This window comes from Arthroderma uncinatum (assembly GCF_011692745.1).
Source record: "Arthroderma uncinatum strain CBS 119779 chromosome Unknown scaffold1, whole genome shotgun sequence".
Lineage (NCBI taxonomy): Eukaryota > Fungi > Ascomycota > Eurotiomycetes > Onygenales > Arthrodermataceae > Arthroderma > Arthroderma uncinatum.
In genome coordinates this window covers 5239551-5261293 of record NW_022983863.1, presented here as the reverse complement: position 1 = coordinate 5261293, position 21743 = coordinate 5239551, and the positions used below count along the sequence as shown (strand labels likewise).

The window sequence follows — 21743 nt, the reverse complement described above, 5'->3', positions numbered from 1 at the left end:
AAGGAAAGAACACTTTCTGGAAAGCAAACCAATACAAAGGGTCAAACAAACGCAACGATTACGGCACCACACCCATGGAATTAGACGCCACTGAAAAACGACCTTACAACACTGAGAAAAGCAAAAGATGCAGGGACAAGAAGCTATGTTTCTACTGCGAGAAACCTGGGCATATTGTAAAAGACTGCAGGAAGAAACAAGGGGATACCAAGAAGCACCTCAACGCTACCACTACGTCTAAAACTAGTAGCAATGAGAAGGAGCAAGGTAGAGGAGGCTACCAAGACTCACAGAACATCAGACAATACCTTAGGGCGACAAGGAAAGTCATCTATCTATAGCCACCAAAAGACGAACTCGACGACACATACAAACAAGTACCTGATATACAGCAATGACAAGGATGGCGGAAACAGGACGAGCGGATCAAACAAGGAAAACAACCAGCGTTGATACGACAGAACGCGACGATAGGACAACGAACATACGATCCAGCAACAGGCCCAAACCAAGGAATTGCGACACCAGAACAAACAGACTCGGAAGGAGAAACCGAATCAGAATACGAAAATACGCAGGAAACGAACAATTGGGAAAACGAAGCACCACAGATAACGTTCAAAGATAGTCACAAACTACTACGGGAACAAAGAGAGAAATATAATAACCAGATACCTAACAAACACTGGACAGTGTGTGAAGAAAAAGGACTATGCTTCAGACACAATGAGGAAAAACAGACAGAAGTCAGAGACCCCAGGCACCCATGCCATGACGAATACGGGTGGGACTGCCACTACAAATACCACATCTTTAAAGAAATATGGAAATCAGGACGAAGATTTCACTACGAAAACTATATAAAATGCCCATCATGCAGAGACAGCAAGAACATCTACTGGAGGTATTGTATAGATAAGGAGTGTCTGGTATACATTGACAAATACTTAGGATGGATAGATGGAAAAAGTGTCAATATAACGGACCAAGAAAACATAACGCCACACGAATGACTGGAAGTCTTATACTGGAAAATAGGCAAACAAATCACTGTGCAGTATGAAGGACATACCACACAGTTTGAAGGAAAAGCGGCAACCAGATATTGGTTGAAGACGACACAACACTTATGAAAACAACTACAGCTCTAAGAGAGTCAAAAGGATTGAGCAACACAGACAATGGAGTACCCGGACGAGGACTCGATAGACAAACTTAGTTGGGAAGAACTGAATGAGGAAATTCAGGCTTTAACTAGTGCTAAAGGACCGTACGACGGAACTCATGATTAATAAACTAAGACGATAGGAAATGGACGATTTTGACAGTCTACAGGACTTAAAACAGGCAGAAGTCTAGCTGCGACAAGAGGAAAGAATCACTTGGCGATAGTAGTTCAATTGGCAGGGCTAAACGCGCGAGCACTGATCGATTCAGGAGCTACTAGGAACTTTATAGATCTGGAATTTGTGAAGTAGTCAGGGATTCATACCCAAATGAAAAAGGAACCATACAAACTGGGAGGACTTAACGAAGATTGGAACCAGAGAATCGACAAGGAAACCAGAGGTATGAAGGTATACGTCAAAGGACAGTATAAGGGAACAGAATGTTTCGACGTGATAAGCCTAGGGAGTTACAATATGGTCTTGGGACACCCTTGGTTAGCAAAATACAACCTGACTATTAACTGGAGAGACGGCACATTGTGACTAGATGGTGGAAACCGCCACTCTGATCAGAGGACTGATACCCTTGCGGCCACTCGCACCGAAAGAAGGGATCGAGGTCAGATACTGGGCAAGACGCCCTAGGTTGAAACGGGAACGACAGGAACTGCAAATGATTGATCAACAAAGAAGCAGGAAACGGTTCACTAAACGGAGGAAGCTACTGAAATAGAGAAACTACAACAATAGATACTGAAGGAGTATCACGACCTAATCGAGGTATTCAGAGAACGAGAACCATCAGAAAGCTTGCCAGAATATCAGGCATGGGATCATGAGATACCCCTAGTGGAAGGGAAGACGCCTGCATATAAACCCACATATAGGTTGACCGAGACAGAACTTGAAGCATTATGAAGATATATTAACGACAACTTAGCAAAAGGATATATACGACAATCGCAATCACCAGTAGGATACCCAATCATCTTTGTATCAAAGAAGGATGGAAGTCTATGATTATGCGTGGATTACTGACAACTTAACGATATAATGATCAAGAACTGATACCCATTACCACTCATTGATGAGATATAAGACAGATTTAGAGGAATAACATACTTCACGGCATTGGACATACAAGAAGCCTACTACCAAATATAAATGAAAGAAGGTGAAGAATGGAAAACAGTATTCAGGACACGATTTGGATTATACAAATTCTTGGTTATGCCTTTTAGATTAACCAACGCACCAGCAACATTCCAGGCGCTTATTAACAACGTGCTACGCGAATATTTGGACATATTTGTGGTAGTATACCTGGACGACGTTCTGATATTTACTAAAGGAACCCGAGGAGACCACACAGAAAAAGTCAGGCAAGTACTCAAGAGACTTAAAGAGTATGAGCTTTACCTCAAAGCATCAAAGTGTGAATTCTATAAACAATCAGTCAAGTTCCTAGGACATATTGTGTTAACAGAAGGAATCCAGATGGACCCAGACAAGATCAAAGCCATTATCGATTGGCCTACGCCGACAATAGTCAAAGAAGTACAACAGTTCCACGGACTAGTGAATTATTATTGACAATACATACACAAATTCTCAGCAACAGTAAAACCCCTGATGGACCTATTCAGGAAGGTAAAAGAGTTTATTTGGGGAACCAATGAAGAATAAGTATTTAAAGAACTTAAAGAAAAGTTTAGTTAAGGAGACATATGAATATACTTTGACCCAAACAAAGAGAGTTATCTTAATATAGACGCATCAGACTGTGCGATCAGAGCATGGTTATAACAAAAAGACGATATAGGAAAACTAAGATTGGTTATATGCTATGCAAGAACCATGACCTCTGCAGAACAGAATTATGATATCCATAATAAAGAATTACTAGCAATTATTACAGCATTTAAGAGATGGAAACAAGAGCTCCAAGGAGCAAGGCATCTGACCATAGTTATTAGCGACCACCAGAATCTGACATACTTTACGATGACTAAGGAACTCACACGTCAACAGTCAAGATGGTACACTAAGGTACTAGCCTACTACAAACTTTAAAATATAATACTGCAAAGGAATAGAGAATGCCTTCGCGGACGCGTTAAGTAGAAGACTAGATTTGATAATAAAGAAAAGAGAATCTAGAGCAATATTGTATCTAGATCCAGATACTAAGGGTATGATCTTAGATCAGTAAGTATTGAGAGCTACTCGAACGGTCACGACCGAGGAAGACACTCTGACAAATGAAATATAAAAAGCAATAATAAAAGATCCCTTATTCAAACGAATCAAGGACAACGATGAAAAATACAAAAAGGAAAACGGAATACTTCTATATCAAGGATTGATATATATACCTAGAGAAGTACGACTATGAATACTAAGAGATAACCACAATGCAAAAGTTGCAGGACATTTCGGAATTGAAAAAACCATGGACCGAATAACGCAAAACTATTATTGGCCAGGAATGTAGAGAGAGATCAAATGATACATCCAGGAGTGTGAAGTTTGCCAACAAAACAAATCAGAATGACACGCGCTATATGGACTTCTACAGCCTATACTATATAAGGAAACAGCATGGAAATCAATAGCGATGGACTTTATAGTCAAGCTACTGAAGTTAATAGAGCCATGAACGGGCATTTAATATGATTTGATATTTATAGTCATGGATAGATTGACGAAGTATACTTATTTTATACCATTTATTGAAAAGACTACATCACCAGAGACAGTATATATCCTATTATAACATGTCTTTGCAGACAAAGGATTACTGGACGAAATTATATCAGATAGAGACACAAGATTCATATGTAAATTCTGGACGACACTTACTGAAAGAATAGGGATTAAATAGAAAGCCTCGATGGCATATCACCTGCAGACAGATGGACAAAGCGAAAGGATGAACCAAACAGTGGAACAGTACCTGAGATGTTATATTAACTATGAATAGGATAACTGGGTTTTACTACTACCAATGGCACAGCTCGCCTATAACGGAGCGAAGAACGCTTTGACAGGCATGATACCTTTCTTTGCAAACTATGGAAGAGAAACGGAAACGATAAAAACACCAAAAGAAGGCAAGACGCACGCCTTAGAAGCAGAGGTTTTGGCAGAACAGATGCGTGAACTCTATAAACACCTATAGTTGGATCTTGAATTCTTGAACTATAGAATGAAACACTACTATGACTAACGGCACGTGGAAGCGCCAGACTTTAAGAAGGGGGAAAAAGTATTTCTACTCTGACGAAATATTAAAACACTGAGACCAAGCGACAAATTGGATCACAAGAAACTGGGACTATTCAAGATTTTGGAAAGAATTGGACAACTCAATTACAAACTCCAACTCCCAGAACATATGTAAATACACCCAACATTTCACGTCTCACTAATTGAAAAAGCACCCCAGAACACCAAACTATATAAACCAGAAATACAACCAGAAAATCAAGAAAAAGAATATAAAGTTGAAAAGATTCTAGACAAGAAAGTGATTAGCAGACGAACTCACTACTTGGTCAAATAGAAAGGATACGACTTCTCAGAAAACACTTATGAGCTAGCTAGACACCTGAAGGATTCACCGCGCTTAGTGAAGGAGTTTCACCAGCGGACTTAGCGTCAGGAGAAGAGATCAGTGGAGTAGGATTCAGGAACGAAGTAAGGTTGGACGAAGAACTCAGTTTACTCAGGAGCCGTTGGAAGTCATGCTCTTGGAGCTCGGCCAGACGACTCTCCTCTTCCTTTAGCTTTTCTAACTCCTCTATGGTCTCGACAGATGATTCAACAAACTTACTGATATAATTCTGAAGGAACTCGCGCTAATAAGCAAGATGATTGAGATGGGCATCGGAATCATTTAATGCTTTTTGAAAGGCTTTGTGAATTTGCTGAGATTCCTTGTGAGCCTCACGCTCTTTTAACTCCAACTTTTCCTTTTCACGCCAAACTTTGGCCCAGTCAGATGAAGAAGGTGCATGATTATGAACACAAGGACGACCTGTATGGATACACTTCAAACACTTTGTGGAATGAGACGACATGATATAGAGGTTGCCATTCTCTAAACAACGAACACAATGGGAAGGCATCGCGACACCAGTTTTTGCAACGTTTTCTTTTAGCACACGAGCATGGATGGAGGAAGAATCTTTGGAAGACTTTGGAACATCAGTAATACCCTTAGAACGAGCCATGGCGAGGCATACTCAAGAAAAACACAATAATGAACCAGGGAGAGGGAAACTAACCAGGTTTATATATGCGCGTTGGGACGACTTGTTGAGAAAGGAGGGGATGATGTTACAGACCACCTGCGGCGCAGCCCCAGGATATACACTCATTGGATGGGAGGATCACGGGCCAGACCTTGAGGGCACCAGTCACGTGACCAATAGCGATAGGACTGATAGGACGGGCTTGGCAGCTCCCTATCGATACTATCACAACAACCGATAGGAGTGATAGGAACCCCTTGGCGGAGAACTATTGTACCTATCACTAGATATATACTATGTATATAAAGACGCTTATTACCTTAGGATCAAGAGTCTTATACTCGCGATCAAACCAGCTACAGTTTTACTATACTGCTTAATACAAAGCACCATTCTAGTTGTCTTATACTATATTCACTGAATACCCCTTTGCCTATTGACGTAGGTCAACTTTGTCTTTACTGCTCATAAGGACCTTCAGCCTTTATTTGACCCAGGCACTGACTGAAGCCACACTTGGAACTGAGGGATAGTCTCACTATAGTATTCTATCTCACCTTGGTACCAAGCCGTCTCCTATAATGACTTACTTCCAACCTAAGCTTTCCCTAAGACCTTTGTACCTTCTGTCTTACGGCAGGTGTGAACCTCTGATCACCTTTAGGTAATCAAGGAGCGCCGTCAGCTTGTGACAAGAAGTCTTTAAATATACTTTAGCTTTATCTTTCTTTTATTACTAATACTATTATTATACTTTATATCTTTGCGAGTTATATTTATATACTAATAGTAACTTTTATCTAGCTCTAGCTAAGGACCTTCTTAAATAGCTATAGATAGTTTATAGATTATTAATAAGAGAGAAAAGAAGAAAATAAATAGATCTTAAATTAAAAATAGGTTAAATCTAAATAGTAGTTTATAAAGCGCTAAATTAGGTAACTATAATATCTTTAAAGAAGAGAGGTAGCCGCCTATTATTTAGCTTCTCCTAAATAGGTATATTTATTATTATTAATATAGGTATAGACTAGGTTTACTATTTTATTTAAATAACATTATTATAGTGGTCTAGCTATAGTAATTTAGTTTATAGAGCTATATTTAACTAAAGTATAAGAAAAGAGAACTACTAATAGTAGTTATTTAGGGGTATTAGTTATAGAATACTAATTAGTAGACTACTACTAGGCATCCTTAATAATAAAAGATTATAGACTATTATAGTATAATTTAAGGATAGCTAATTAATAAATTAGTTTCTAATTAGTAATAGAAGCTTTTTTATAAAAGTATAAATAATAATAGTTTAATAAATTAAGATATATTATTAATATTAAGGGTTTAGCTCTATATAGTAAAGCTACTTTACTAAAGTTATTTATAAGTTAATTAATTGACTAATTAATACTAGCTAAGGCCCACTTCTTATATAGAGAAGATGGTCACGTGGTATGATATAATATTAAAGACGCTATAATAATTAATTAAAAAGCTCTAATATATATATTTAAGTTTTTTCTTTTTTATACTTTAAATAATTAGTAGTCTAAATAAACTTATTTTAGTCTAAATTTAATATTAACTCTCTAATATTATAATACTTAATAAAATAAATATATTTATTATATTTCTTTAATTTTAAATTAGGATTAACTATTTACTTTTTATCTAAATAGATATAATAAGAACAATAAATAGCTATAACTATATTAAATCTATTAATTTAATTAGTAAGATAGTTTTTATTAATAGTTAAACTATAAAAAGATATAATTAAAATAGAGAATCTATAGTTAAAAAAATAAAAAAAGGAGAACTTATAAATATTTCTTTATTTATTAATATAGGTTAACTTTATTTCTATTACTTATAAAGATTTTTAGTCTTTATTTAACTAAGATATTAACTAAAGCTATACTTAGAACTAAAAAATAGTTTTACTATAATATTCTATTTTACTTTAATATTAAGCTATTTTTTATAATAACTTATCTCTAATTTAAGCTTTCTTTAAAATCTTTATATCTTCTATTTTATAGTAGATATAAATCTCTAATTATCTTTAAATAATTAAGGAGCGCTATTAGCTTATAATAATCAATTTATCTCTAATTTAATTATAATTACTAAAAGAATATATTTTAAATATAAATATAAATATAATATTATAAAAGAATTAATTATTAATTTTTAATAAATTAAAAAAGTTAAATATATATATATTTAAACTATTTAATTAATAATTAAAAATTAGTTAGTAATAGAGCTAATTTTATAATATAATAATTATATAATATTAAAAAAAAATACTAAAAACTATAATAAAATTTTTTTAATATAATATTAATTTTTAAATAATATTTTTTATTAAATAAAAAATTTAAAAAAAATAAAAATTAATAAAAAAAGAAAAACTATTATTATAAATTTATTTATTTTTATTAAATAGTTTTATTTTATTTTAATAATTAATTATTATTAATATAATATCTTTATATATATAAATAAAGAATACTAATACTAGAAAATTTTTATTATCGAATCTTTTTATTTATATAATTTATTATTAGAAAGTAGATTTATTTTCTAGAATCTACTTAGTCACTTTTCCAATGTCCAGTCAAACTGCTATCTATATCATCCTGTCTTCCTAGCCATACCTCCACGGCATATAAGCCCATAGTGCATCCCAAATTCACCCATCTCCAAAAATTCCCGTTTCCTAGAGACTGCGCAGCCCACCACTCGCCCTCTTCCTCTATTGTTCGAGACATGGACGCAAAGTGCTGCATAAGCAGGCTGGTATATACTGCTATCAGAATTGAAGGCGAAAACCAACTGAGGAGCCCTAAAAATTGACCAGCACCATCCGTATCTTCCAAAGACGCCTCTTGCGACAAAGCACGCCCCCCTGACTCACGAACAGCAGGAATAATTCGGGTAGATGCATAGAGAACAAAAAGTCGGTATATAAGAGATATAAGCACGGACGGGGTAATGGCACTGAAGGCTGCGGTGACCACGCTAAAGAAAGTGTGGATAATGGAGGGTAATGCGGAAAGGGTATGCATTAGGGTTGTGTAGGATGCCATGATGATAGGCGGCAATGGAGGAAATTCGAGGGATTGTGCAGGAGGATTCGTCGTCTTCCCCAGCGCGGATGATTGATAATCGGTAAAAATCTGGTATAAGCACAGCACAGCGTAAGCAAATAATAGTGAACTTTCGACAGGATTGCCTCGTCCGCTACCAATGCCCCATGCACAGAGTATGATGGCACACGTAATAGCCGCTCCAATTAGTGCAGAGTCGAGGTTGCTTATTTCTGGGAAACCGAGGACACGCCAGAGGAAATATAAAGAGCTAGATATGATTGACGCAGAGAAAACTAGTAACCCAATCTGTAAAGTATTAGCCAAAACCTCCCATAAAGGGCATGCGATGTAGACGGATCTCAGAGAGAGGGAGAGAGAGGTCACATACCATCCAGCTATCACTTCTCCCGCTCCTATTAACGAGATACCTGGTAATCTGACCAGAGGCTTGAATGACAAGTAGACTGCAGAAGCCCTCCGCTAACTGAAATACGGGCATTGACCAGCATAACAGTTTATCCCAGAGACCGATAATGGCAGCCTCAAGTAAGCCATCCTGTCCGAACACCCACTGGCCTACAGAGCTATGGTTGGCCCTGATCGATGTAAACGCCCGTTCCACCCAACTGCTAGACCCATTTGTATCAATAGAGAAACGGTTAAGCGACCATATTAGCAGGGCTGGGACGACAAGCCACTGGGTGGAGCTGACGATAAAGACGAGGGAGCTTCGGACGATGGATCTTGCTGGAGTTGTGAGCTTTAGGAGCGAGAGGAAGAAGTAGAAGGCCGAGAGTGAGAGGGAGAATGCAAGGCCACAAGTTCTCCCTCCTACATCGAACGCGAGCGGGATAGAGAGGACCACGGCGGAAAGAAAGAAGACGGACGAGAATATTCGGAAGATCCACATGGACAAATGCGCTGGCTGGTTTCGTTCCAAATAGAAATGGCTTTATCTGGACTGGAAAGTCGGGATACTGCAGAGAGTATCGGGGACGCTGGATCCCTCAGGCGTAGCTAGCAGGCGATGACTGCGAATGTTCGTCCGTTCCTCTGTTCCCTGGCCCTGACCCTGACCCTGATCCTAATCCTGATGCTGGTTGCTGGTTGCTGGTTGCTGGTTGTTGCTGGTTGCTGGTTTTGGAGTATTCTTGGTGCGTTTCTTAGATCATCTTGCTGAGCGGGCCCAACGTTAAGGTTCTGAACCAAGTCTAGATGACGCGTAGTTGGACGGTCTGCGGTCGTAGCGAGATCTGTGAGTCGTTCATGGAGGTGACGATGTCGTGCGGGGGCCAAAAGATATCGGTTAATATTCAACTGGCGATCGATGTGATGGCGTTTGTTTGACCGCTTATATTTTAGTTATGTTCTTACTAATTTCGCCAGTCGAAAAAGCCCCGATAAACCTGCAGCTTCACACGTGTTCCTGCACATAAAAATAATATAGAGGCACGGAGTTATCATCTACGGACATGGACCTCTAGTAGCTGATGACTACGGAGTATACAGCTGCTGGGTCGAGGTTTGCCAGAAGGCGACGGGTAATTCGCTGCCTACGATGACATATCCCCCTGTAAGCCCTTACTTTTGCGACGGAAAGTCGCGACTTGCTCTGGATGTTGTAGGCTAACGTAGAGGGTCCCGAGTGCAGCCACCCATCGAATTGATATAAAGCTGCTAGAAACACTGAAATGGAATAGGAAGAGCAGGGTTATAAATTGAAAAAGGACAAAAACAAATGGGAATAGAGTCACAATTAGGAAGCGAGCAGGCCGTCAAGAAAGCGAGATAGGTGGATAGGGGTCATGAAAAAGGTGGAACGGCTAACTAACGGAATATGCGATGAAGCAGGGTAGGGTGGCCATGTACAAATTGGTTGTAGAGAACTTCGCTTGCCGTGAGAACGCATCGGCCAATGGCATAAAAAGGACAGAGCGTCAATGTGAGTATCACAAAAGAAGAATTAGAAATACGTCATGATGAACGAAACAGTTAAAATAGCGATGAGAGGCCATGGGGTAGCGCACACCAAACCGGGTTATATTTTTTTCTGGAGGTCTGTTTCGAGGGTAAGGACTGGAGGCATAAGCCACGAAGGGCTGAAAGTTTGGGAAGAGACGAGTGTAGAGGTCATAAAGAGTCGTGATTCCAGAGAACTGAGACGCACTTGTCTGAGAGGGTAATTCCCGGCCATCAAAGGCTGTCATGTTCCATACTAGTCATCGTTCCTCAGACGAGGTACGCTCCTGGCCGATCAAAAATAGCTCTGCGACTGCCATTTTGCTGGCAAGCGCCATTAAATCAAAGGGCTGATCTGAACTAGAGCTTATCTTCGAATAGGGATCTCGCTCATCCGCGGTGAAGAGTCACTTGTGTCTTCCCTTAGACGCTCAGGCACTGGATCCCTCGAGACGTTTGGGGATTCCTTTGTTCCGCCGCGCGCCTGGCTCACATCTTTGTTATTTGAACACTCGTCATTGGCGTTGCTGTCCTCCATGCTGGCCTGTCGTTGGAGAAAGCTTCCCTCCTTTATGGGGCTGCGACTCATACCCGGAGACATTCCATTATTGGTTCCTCCAGAGTGGGAGTGCGTTGGTGCATGTCCGTTGAAATGGTTGGGCGTGGCGTTAACTTGGGGAGGAGAGGAGGCAGTGAGATGTGGAATATTCTCCGGAAGCGGGTGACGAGAACCAATGGTTGTAACATCAGAGGCCTTTCCTGCTTTGCTCAAGGCATAATCCCCTGAGTCAAAGTATTTCCGTTCCTAGAGAGATAAACGATTAGAACTGAAGGGCTGCTGCGATCACGGCGAACGACAAAGCGAGAGGAGAGTAGACGGCAAACGCTTAACAATTACCTTGAGCTTGTTTTGTAGGAGGTCCTTCTTGTTTGGCATCTTGCCATACATCCGCAAGAGACGTTGCTCATCTGGACTCAGTGACTGCAGGCATAAAGGGCGTCAGTAAGATGTAGTTTGCGGACCAGGTACCGTGGAGGGCTCACGTTGATATCAATCTTGTTCTGCTGGTGTGGGTTCATGGTGGGCGACGGTTTCTTCTGATATCCGTATAAGCAGAGACGACTCGAACCCGATTCTTTCAGAACCTGCGTCCTTATGGTGGATTCGAAACCGGGGTGAATGAGCACTCGACTAGCAGGCTACGGGAGACCGACGAACCTCTGGAGATCAGGAAAACGAAGACTGCCGCGGGCGGGTGGACGACGAGAGAGCGTAAGCGAGGTCAGGAAGTTGAAAGGGGGCCGGCTGATGGATTTTATGTAGTCGTTGGAAGACGAAGGCGAGGAAGAAGATGAAGAGAAGAGGACGAAGATACAAGACTGACGTTCGCCTTACATCACCTGTCGGCACATTAGACTTCTGCCCATCCATCCCACTTGCGCCAAAATCACGATATCGATAACAATTTCCACCAAAGAGGGCCAATAAAAACGGCTGGCAGCTACCACTAAAAGCGCTATGCAATTGCACTCTTCCGTGACGAATTACTAGGCGTTCTGCTATTAGCTAATTACTTCGACGGAGTCTTTCTGGATAATTTTCTCCCTAGATACGACCGTCTTCACTCCAGAGGGCGGGAAAAGGGCAAAGATGGGTGCTGATAAAGGCCAGGGTCCGGCCCAGGATGGGCTAATACCCGCTACTTTCGTTGTCGAGCATCTTGATCCGGAACTTGGGTCATGGTCTGCACTGGAGTATAGATGCATTGCTGAAGAGCTGGGCAACGCCGGGTCAAAATTCATGTTGACATCCGTGCAAGAATCTCTGCGCCTACCGACAAGCCTGTCGTCACAGAGTAACCTGGGTGTTGAGCACCAGAGCGTGGAGGAGCTCTTTTCAGACAGGAAGTCGGCCATTTGCCTCTTGGATCCAGCGGCAACCACAGAGCTGTCGCCGGCTGACGGAGATGAGTTTCGAATTTTCCTGTTTGGCGGTATACTCGGTATGACCCAATGGGGATAGAATTCTGCACCTGAGAAGGTCGACCTTGACCATTTTAACTAAGAGCTTTTTCATCGTCTAGGCGACCATCCACCACGAGGTATGTGGGCTGCGGTAACTCATATCGCCATCAGTGCATACTAACCTTCCGCAGACCGGACCTCTGAATTGAGGCAGAAGGGGTATGCATGCCGTCGATTAGGCCCCAAGCAGATGACTACAGATACCGCCGTCAGAGTGACGCGGATCGTGACCCAGGACAAAGGTATGAATTAATTTTCCTTTCTTCTTTTTTTTTTTTTTTTTTGGCTCGGAAGCATTGTTATAAAAAGTTCCCTCAGTTGCCTTTTTCAAGATTGAATACTCTGTACTCATGAAGCTGAACTTACGCCTGCTGCAGTACCGTTGGACCAAATACCTTGGATAGATTTTCCCGTGGTTCGAATAGACAAGTGCGAGTCTATAGAAATGCCGTTCCGATATGTGAAAGGGCCCGACGGAGGACCAATTATGCCAGAAGTGAGCCTTTTCTCTCTTTCCTACCCAACTTACCATCTCCGTTCACTAACATGCGGTTATAATACTACAGGGCATGTCTGACCTTATCAAAAAGGACGCGGACAAGGCGATAGAGGACCTTTTATAAAAGAAGGCATGCTGTTGACTTTCACGCCTGAGAGCCAATATATAGCTGAATACCCCAAGGATGCGTTGGTCAAGCCATAATGTTAGTGTCAAAGCATACCATTTGTTACACGAAGCCTGGTGGATAGTGTACGGCGTATCCATCTAGTTGTGAGTTACGACGATGTTGATTTGATAATACGTCGCCACACATCATAGCAAAGCTATTAATATGTGGCAACTTGCCTGTAGATCAAAAGCAATGTACTTGGGAGAGGAGGCCATAGCGAGGAAGCAGAAGAAGAAGCAGAAGCAGAAGAAGAGAATAAAAGATGAAGATAGTTAAGGGGTGAAACTGTATGGAGAAAGGGGCGGCTTATGTAACCGAAGTCAGCCTCCATTTTTAGCTTCCCAAATGTTCCATCCCCAAGACGTCTCGCTGTTCAATGTTCGGGCTGGCTGGAAAGTCCTTCACCAGTCACCTTTTTCCCACTCTCTTTTCACACAGGATCCCCTCCCGGACCAGGCCCTAACTATGCGTTACTGCGCGTCGGAGATTTGCCAAACATAAAATGCGTTACAACCCTCGCCTGACACTGTCTGGCGGCGCAGGCGCAAGATGGGTCTTGCTACTCCTGTTGCTATCGAACCCAGCCGCTGTTCTAGCAAAATGTGCTTCAGATTACTTCGTTCGCTCCCTTCCGGGCCAGCCCGAGGGCCCTCTACTCAAGATGCACGCTGGGTAAATAATTCTCCTATGAATGTGTGACTGTTATCTTATCCAGCAACCGCTAACTCGTACCAAACCTTAGGCACGTCGAGGTCGATTCTGAACACAAGGGGAACCTATTCTTTTGGCATTACCAAAACCGCCATATAGCAAACCGCCAGAGAACAGTAATATGGCTGAACGGTGGTCCTGGCTGCAGTTCGATGGATGGCGCTCTGATGGAAGTCGGTCCTTATCGACTAAAGGACGACCATACTCTGATTTATAATGAGGGCTCATGGGATGAGTTTGCCAATCTTCTATTTGTCGACCAGCCAGTTGGTACCGGATTCAGCTATGTCAGCACGGATAGCTATGTCAATGAGTTAGGCCCGATGGCTGAACAGTTCGTTGTGTTCCTGGATCGTTGGTTTAAATTATTTCCCGAGTATGAGAATGACGACGTACGTGATCGCTGTCCACTTCTGGCTCCTCGTTTTTAGCTACGCCATAAACTGATTGTATGTTGCAGATTTATCTCGCCGGCGAATCATATGCGGGTCAATATATCCCTTATATAGCCGAGGCCATCGTTCAGCGTAACAAGAAGCTAGCTGCCAACGAGACTGCCTGGAATGTGGAAGGCCTCATCATTGGAAACGGGTGGATTTCTCCACATGAGCAATATCGTGCATATTTAACATATTCTTATAAAGAGGGCATTTTGGATAAGGCGTCCGACGAAGCTCAGGCCGTGGAAACTCAACAGACACAATGTTTGTCCAAACTCAACGAAGCGGGCAAATTCGGAGTCCATATCGACGAATGCGAAAAGGTGATGAATATGATCCTTGACACTACAAAAACTGACGGGAAGTGTCTCAACATGTACGATATCAGACTTGAGGACACATCCGATTCATGCGGCATGAATTGGCCACCAGATATATCCAGTGTTACCTCATATCTTCGTCGAGAAGATGTTGTGAAGGCATTGAATATCGATGAGGATAAGACGACAGGTTGGCGCGAGTGTTCACCAGGCGTAGGGAGAAGCCTACGAGCCAAAAAGTCCGTGCCTTCTATCCAACTACTCCCAAGCTTACTCGAGGGCGGAATCCCAATTCTTCTGTTTAGTGGTGACAAAGACTTGATCTGTAACCATATTGGCACCGAAGATTTAATTCATAACATGAAATGGTCCGGCGCTACGGGTTTCGAGCTATCCCCTGGCGTTTGGGCGCCGCGTCATGATTGGGAGTTTGAAGGCCATCCGGCCGGAATATATCAGCAAGCCCGAAACCTGACGTATGTCGAGTTCTACAATGCTAGCCATATGGTCCCATTTGATTTCCCTCGGCGTTCGCGTGATATGCTGGACCGTTTTATCGACGTTGATATCACAAGCATTGGAGGTGATCCAGCCGACTCCAGAATCGATGGCTTCAAAGGAACCCCGACATCTGTGGGTGCTCATCCAAACAGCACAACTGCTGAAGAACGCGAAAAAGAAAAGATGAAAATCGCTACATGGCGGGCCTATTATAAGTCTGGCGAAGTCGCTTTGGTTGTAGTTGCGATTGCCGCTTCTATATGGGGGTTCTTTATTTGGCGGTCCAAGAGACGTGAACAGGGAGGAGAATACCAAGGAATCTACCCTAACCTCGAGGGCCTCAGTTCTGGCAGCCTACCAACCTTTAGGAATAAACACCGTGGGAGAGGAGACATTGAATCCGCTGCTAGGCCTGACGAAGCAGAACTAGAGACTTTATATAACGCCGCTGAAGCGTCGGAGGCGCATGATGATCGAAGGGGCAGCGCATCCGCAGACGAAGGAAGTTGTAATGAGGAAAAGGCATCGCACATACAAGGGAGAGGCTAGGTTACCGCGAAGTTTCAATGCGTTAAACATCAAATCAGAACGTTGGCTGACATGCATCCGTTAGATTGGTGTGTTTGAATTTATTTTATTGCGTTTCTTGATGTACAGGTGACAATTGTCAAGTTTGAAGTCCCGGTATTTTGTATCTTTAGGCGTCTGGTGCATTTCTCATCTAATATACAGCGGGCGTGATAAATTCATTATAAATATAACACTACTCATACCTCTGTGTTTGGCTCCATCGACCCCCGACCTTGGACCCCTCTACCATTTAGTTTTACACCCGTATCAATCAACAAAAAGAATATGGACGACGGCAAATAGCAAGCCAAGATTGAATGTTGGACCTTGTTCACTAGGACAATTATTTTTCGACTATCTCCCAAACCCTGACTATTCCGTTATCGCCAGTACTAAGAAGGATTTCTTCTTGCATACGTGGAATTTGTTCGCCTGGTTTAAAACTTGGACTCCTATGAATATCAGCTCGTTTTGCCCAGCATACATGATTGATTTCATGGATACCATGAGCTGCTTCAACGGTGGACAATATGTGCCACTCTGTTTCTGGTGTATGAATATCAACATCATGCGTGTTTTCAGTAGGAATGGCATCGATGCCTCCGTCTTCCCCGGTGTTGATTGGAGGCTGGTTTAAGTGATCATGAAGACTGGGTTTAAGATCCTTTTGGCTTGATTTTGGTCGCTCTGCATAGATCACTATTTTCCCATCCGCACCTGTAGAAGCTAAAAGACCCGTTCGTTTGCTCCAAGCCACCGAATAAATGGACAAGTCATGCTCCACCGGCAAAATGCTCTCTTGAACCCATGTCTCGTCAATGGAATTTGTACGTATAGTGCCTGGTATCGAGTTATTTGAGGTTTGGGTATCTGTGAGGGCCTGATCGGACAATTTCCTCCAAATACGGATGGTTTTGTCGTCCGAACAAGACACTAGCCGTGGCGCACACGGCTTAACTCCCTGTGCTAATGTCGATTCCCCTCCAGTGTTAGGTATGGTAGGTAAATCAAGGGCGCCGTTTTTGTTGTGATTATCAGAATCTGTCCTAGAGCGCGATGGTGCCTCCCAGTCAACAGCCCACACGGTGCCTTCATGGCCACTGAGACATGCAGCTTGGCTCCAATCATCAATGTCTTCTTTCCATAGTCGAATGGTATTGTCATAACTTCCACTAGCGAGGCAATCGTCTTCTGGATGCCAGGAAACACATTTAACATCGCCCTGATGGTCCTGGAGCACAGCAATAGTTTCGAAATTACTTTCGCCATCTTCTAAATCCTCCCATATCCAAATCGACTTATCGCGAGAGCATGTTGCAAGAAAGGAGCCAGAGGAAGACCAAGAAACACCTTTGACCTCACTATCATGACCGTCTAGCAGAACAGCAAATGTCCAGTCTTCACTTTCTTCATTTTCACCCTCTGGTGCTGAATATTTATCCATGTTACCATCTTCTAGCATCGATGAGTGTGCCACACCCATTGAAGTATCCTTGAAATCATCCCACCGTTTCCATATACCGACAGTTGCATCAAAGCTTGCAGTCGCAAGCACAGTTTCTTCCCGAGAATTGGGCTTCCATGCTGAACTGCGGACGCTTCGTTTATGGCCACCGGATATTGAGGAGATTAATGTAAAATTCAAGAGTGAGTAGATGCGTATCATTTTATCTGCGCCGCAGGTCGCGGCAATCGGGAGCCGCGGGTGGGGTGCGGAATGCCATAGACGCTCTTGCGGTGCTGGCGTGAGGTCCGCAAAGTGTGACAATTCTAGTTTATGAGATGCCATCATAAACTTATACACCTTCTGAAGAATAGGATGGGAATGGAGATTATAAAATTCAAAGTGGCCGAGAGAAGCAGTTAATTATGAGGATATCCTGATATTATGTCATCATACATGCCGCTGTCGCTTAGTTTTATGTTCTTCCGGGCATCAAACGGCCTCTTGCATGATGATATGAAACCCCTGTCTAGCGGCTTGTAACTAGGCTATCTAGATGGTCGCGACGCCTTTTTGATGGATGTTCATTATCTATTTACATTCCTTGATGGTTAAACCAACGGAAAAATATTGTATGAACTTTAGAACCTCCAGAGGACTTATAACCTTGATAGTTATCCCAATACTTAAAAGACAAATAAATGGTCAAGGGTCTTGGTCCAGAGTTAGGTGTACCTTCGTATATTGGCTTGGTTTACCCGTATCCCAACCATGCAGTATTCCGCCAAATAGCGCCTAGCGGAGGGAGCCGTAAGAAATAAATCAAATCAGACGGAGCAGCTTATCACGGGAGCGAGCTTCCTCTATATACTGGCGGTCAATCCTAGTGGGAAGGACAGGGTTGGGGTGGTGCATATTAACGCTTCGACCATGTACCCGTTATGATACATGCTCAACTAGTATGAGCCGAGGGCTGAGTATCACCGTCTACACATAAGGAATTGTGTCTATGATAGGTACTCAAGAGCAACAAGCTCACTAGGCTGTCTAGCGCATGGATGTGCGGTGTTGCATACCCGGGAACAGCTCTTGTTAACGGCGATATGCTTCATAAAATTATAGTCCGCTTAGAGAAAACGGAACGGAATAGGAAACTATCTTGCATGTTAGAAAAGTGTTATGTGAAGAAGAAAATGGAATATTACTTACTCTGCTGGTCCAGCTCTCAAACAACCGCTTGAATCTAGGCTCCTAGTCTACTGTTGGATAGGCCCTTGCTCTGAGAAACTTAGAACGAAACTGCGGAAGGTGAGTTTCGTGACTGAATGTTGTTGGAGAGGCTGACTTGAAGCGAACTGATATCCTCTATGTTGCTCGCTCCTAGGGAGCTCTGAGGAGTATGATCACTTGGTTCCCCAAGGATTTTCTCGATAATTCTCGCTTTCGCGGTGGCCTTTTTCAATCGGTCATCAAAGTCGGCAACGGCTTCTTCATTGTTTTCCAAAGACAATGTGAGAGGGTTCACTAGTGAGAGGAAAGTCGTAATATGTTTCTCCAGCCGTGGGTTATGAGGAAGGCTGGGGACTTCTTGTGCCGGGATGGGTTTTATGTCCGATGCCACTGTCTTTATCCTGGACTCAGTTTGCGCGTCGTCATCGTTATTGATTGCTAGCTCAGGGGTGCTTTGCAACACCTCCTGTTGGTTTGACAGACGCTTAGCCCATACTATCCCTTTCCCGTAGAGTCTACCTAGAGCCTGGAACTTTTCAAAACCATTTTCGACTGCGAAAACGCAACCCTCGTTGTAGCCAGCCTTTGTTCCATCAAGCGTCCCTAATGTGTATCCTTCGGCATAAAACTCGTCCTCGAGGCCAAGGATATCATTGAGGAAATGGCCCTTGTCCATTCTTGCGAATTATAGTGCATAGGAATGGCGGTAGAGCCCCGTGATTTCATGTAGAGGAAGGATCAAAGGATTTCTGCGATAGAAAGTATATATATATATTTTTTTCCCTGAGGCTGAGTTTGGGTTGTGACCAAAAGTGACATTTCTTATCCTCGCGTTTTTCGCAACCCCGCCATAACCATAACCATCCCACTTCCACACGATTAGCCCGAAACATCCATGGCTTCAGAACCGAAGATTCTGCCCCAACAGGGCCAAAGGAATATTCTTATCACCAGTGCTTTGCCATACGTGAACAATGTTCCTCACCTAGGCAATATTGTTGGCTCGGTATTGAGCGCTGATGTGCTTTCAAGGCGAGTCGATGCGAGCTCCGGACACCCCTTGAGACACTTCAGAAGCTCTTGCAAGCATAACTACGAGACTAATGGGTGCAAATATTGATAGATACCATAAGGCATGCGGTAGACCAACGTTGTATGTTTGCGGGACAGACGAGTACGGTACTGCGACTGAGACCAAGGCCTTGGAAGAGGGTGTGACTCCCGAGGAACTTTGCCTGAAATATAATAAGATACATCAGGAAGTCTACGAGTGGTTCAATATAGGATTTGATATATTTGGACGTACTCCTACAAAACCGCACACAGAAATATCCCAGGGTATATTCAAAAGGCTTCACGAAAACGGATATTTGGAGGAAAAGACAACAGAACAACCCTTTTGCGAGAAACACGAATCCTTCCTCGCCGACCGCTTTGTCGAAGGTGAATGTCCGCGTTGTCACTATGACGATGCTCGAGGAGACCAGTGTGATAAATGTCAGCACCTGCTTGACCCTTTCGACCTGATCAATCCCCGTTGCAAGGTGGATGGCGCGACTCCAGTTCGTCGGCAAACAAAGCACATTTTCCTCCTGCTAGACAAACTTCAACCTGAAATTGATCGTTGGGTCGGCCCAGCAATTGAGAAAGGCGACTGGCCGAAGAACAGCCGCGTTATTACTGAGTCATGGTTGAAGGAGGGCCTTCAACCTCGTGGCATCACTCGAGACCTAAAATGGGGTGTCCCTGTCCCCTTGGAAGGATATGAGAAGAAAGTTCTTTACGTCTGGTTCGAGGCGTGTATTGGATACCCTTCAATCACCGCCAACTATACCCCCCAGTGGGAACAGTGGTGGAGGAACCCTGAGAATGTTCAACTATATCAGTTCCTTGGGAAAGATAACGTACCATTCCATGCAGTTATCTTCCCTGGTTGCCAGCTAGGTACAAAAGACAAATGGACGATGCTACACCATCTCAGTACGACTGAATATCTCAACTATGAAGGAGGAAAATTCAGCAAATCCCGCGGAATTGGTGTTTTCGGGAACAACGCAAAGGACACGGGAATTTCAGCTGATGTTTGGAGATATTACCTGCTAAAGAACCGTCCAGAGACTGGTGACACTCAATTCGAATGGAGGTCTTTTATTGATAGCAACAACGGGGAGCTACTCGCCAAACTTGGTAACCTTGTAAACCGGGTAATCAAGCTGGTTGCTAGCCCAAAGGCCTATAGTTCGGTTATTCCAGAGTTCACCGTTACTGAACCATTCTACCCTGTGTTAGAAGAAGTAACTGGTCTTCTCCGCCAATATATAAACGACATGGAAGGTGTCCATCTGCGAGCTGGCATCCTCACTGCCATGAAAATTGCCGAAGCTGGTAACGGTTTAATCCAGGCTAATAAGCTTGACAACTCACTGATAGCAAACGAACCAGAGCGTGCAGCAGCGGTTGTTGGCATTGTGGTGAACTTGATCCATCTCTGTTCGAGCGTCTTCTGCCCATACCTCCCTGCCACTTCCGCTTCTATTCTCGAACAATTAGACGCTCCAGCTAGCCAGATACCAAGCCTCGATGATATCAAGGACGGATGGAAACCCACCAATATCAAGCCGGGCCATCGGGTTGGCAAGGCAAAATACCTCTTTAGCAATATTGATGTTAAAAAGGCAGATGAGTGGAGAGAGCAGTTTGGCGGATCCCAGGCTGATCGTGTGAAAAAGGAAGAAGAGAAGGCGAAGCAGTTAGCGAAAAAGGCTGCAAAGTCTAAGAAAAAGCAGCAAAAGGCCCAACCGAACGAAGGGCCCAGTGACAGCAAAGTTTCTGTTGAGGCATCAGCCAAGGATGGTGGATCAGAAACAGCAGTGGTTCAGACAGATGGTAAGGCTGTTGAGGAGGTTACTGATGGCGTTTCTCAAGTCACTCTACCCACGTCCTGAGCAAATGATTTGCGAGTTGCTCTAGAGGTTCATTTCATCTTCTAGCAAGTTTAGCTATGGATTGATTGTAACTTCATCTTAAGTCTACTGAGGGGTTTAAATTTGTAAGGGTAACTAGGTAATAGACACATTTGCGGAATGGACGGTGGTAGTAGTGGTGAATGAATTTGAGAAACTATTTTAATTCAAAGCAAAGAAGCCTGGCAACGCCGATTGATATATTCCTTTTACTCTCCAAACCAGTACATACTACCGTCGTTCTTCTAACACCCGAGTAGAGAAAAATAAATGAATATTGTATGCAACATTACTAGTTCTGGGGGAAGCTCACATGTTTCTAAGAGCGAACCGGGACTTGTAGCTGTTATTATCGTAGGGACATGGCGCCGATATTTGCTCGTCAA

At 42.9% G+C, this 21743-nt stretch overlaps 6 protein-coding genes across 6 annotated transcripts; 3 read left to right on the top strand and 3 right to left on the bottom strand.

Moving 5' to 3' along the window:
• Positions 1-10849: 10849 nt before the first annotated feature.
• Positions 10850-11562, bottom strand: GIQ15_01606 (cAMP-regulated phosphoprotein Igo1; the record flags this gene model as incomplete). The annotated part of the gene is made up of 3 exons (XM_033549023.1): positions 10850-11287; positions 11381-11464; positions 11527-11562. The coding sequence occupies 3 exons, from the start codon at positions 11560-11562 to the stop codon at positions 10850-10852; spliced, it is 558 nt and encodes a 185-aa protein (XP_033409974.1).
• Positions 11563-12133: 571 nt separating this feature from the next.
• Positions 12134-12760, top strand: GIQ15_01605 (DUF431 domain-containing protein; the record flags this gene model as incomplete). The annotated part of the gene is made up of 3 exons (XM_033549022.1): positions 12134-12485; positions 12567-12584; positions 12639-12760. 3 exons carry the CDS (start codon positions 12134-12136, stop codon positions 12758-12760), a joined length of 492 nt encoding a protein of 163 aa, XP_033409973.1.
• Positions 12761-13680: 920 nt separating this feature from the next.
• Positions 13681-15699, top strand: GIQ15_01604 (pheromone processing carboxypeptidase Kex1; the record flags this gene model as incomplete). Its single annotated transcript, XM_033549021.1, has 3 exons — positions 13681-13850; positions 13921-14281; positions 14350-15699. The coding sequence occupies 3 exons, from the start codon at positions 13681-13683 to the stop codon at positions 15697-15699; spliced, it is 1881 nt and encodes a 626-aa protein (XP_033409972.1).
• A 364-nt stretch (positions 15700-16063) lies between these two features.
• On the bottom strand, positions 16064-17512 carry GIQ15_01603 (WD repeat protein; the record flags this gene model as incomplete). Its single annotated transcript, XM_033549020.1, has 1 exon — positions 16064-17512. One exon carries the CDS (start codon positions 17510-17512, stop codon positions 16064-16066), a length of 1449 nt encoding a protein of 482 aa, XP_033409971.1.
• Positions 17513-18452: 940 nt separating this feature from the next.
• Positions 18453-19070, bottom strand: GIQ15_01602 (DUF1715 domain-containing protein; the record flags this gene model as incomplete). Its single annotated transcript, XM_033549019.1, has 1 exon — positions 18453-19070. One exon carries the CDS (start codon positions 19068-19070, stop codon positions 18453-18455), a length of 618 nt encoding a protein of 205 aa, XP_033409970.1.
• Positions 19071-19497: 427 nt separating this feature from the next.
• On the top strand, positions 19498-21339 carry GIQ15_01601 (methionine-tRNA ligase; the record flags this gene model as incomplete). Its single annotated transcript, XM_033549018.1, has 1 exon — positions 19498-21339. One exon carries the CDS (start codon positions 19498-19500, stop codon positions 21337-21339), a length of 1842 nt encoding a protein of 613 aa, XP_033409969.1.
• Positions 21340-21743: the final 404 nt, after the last annotated feature.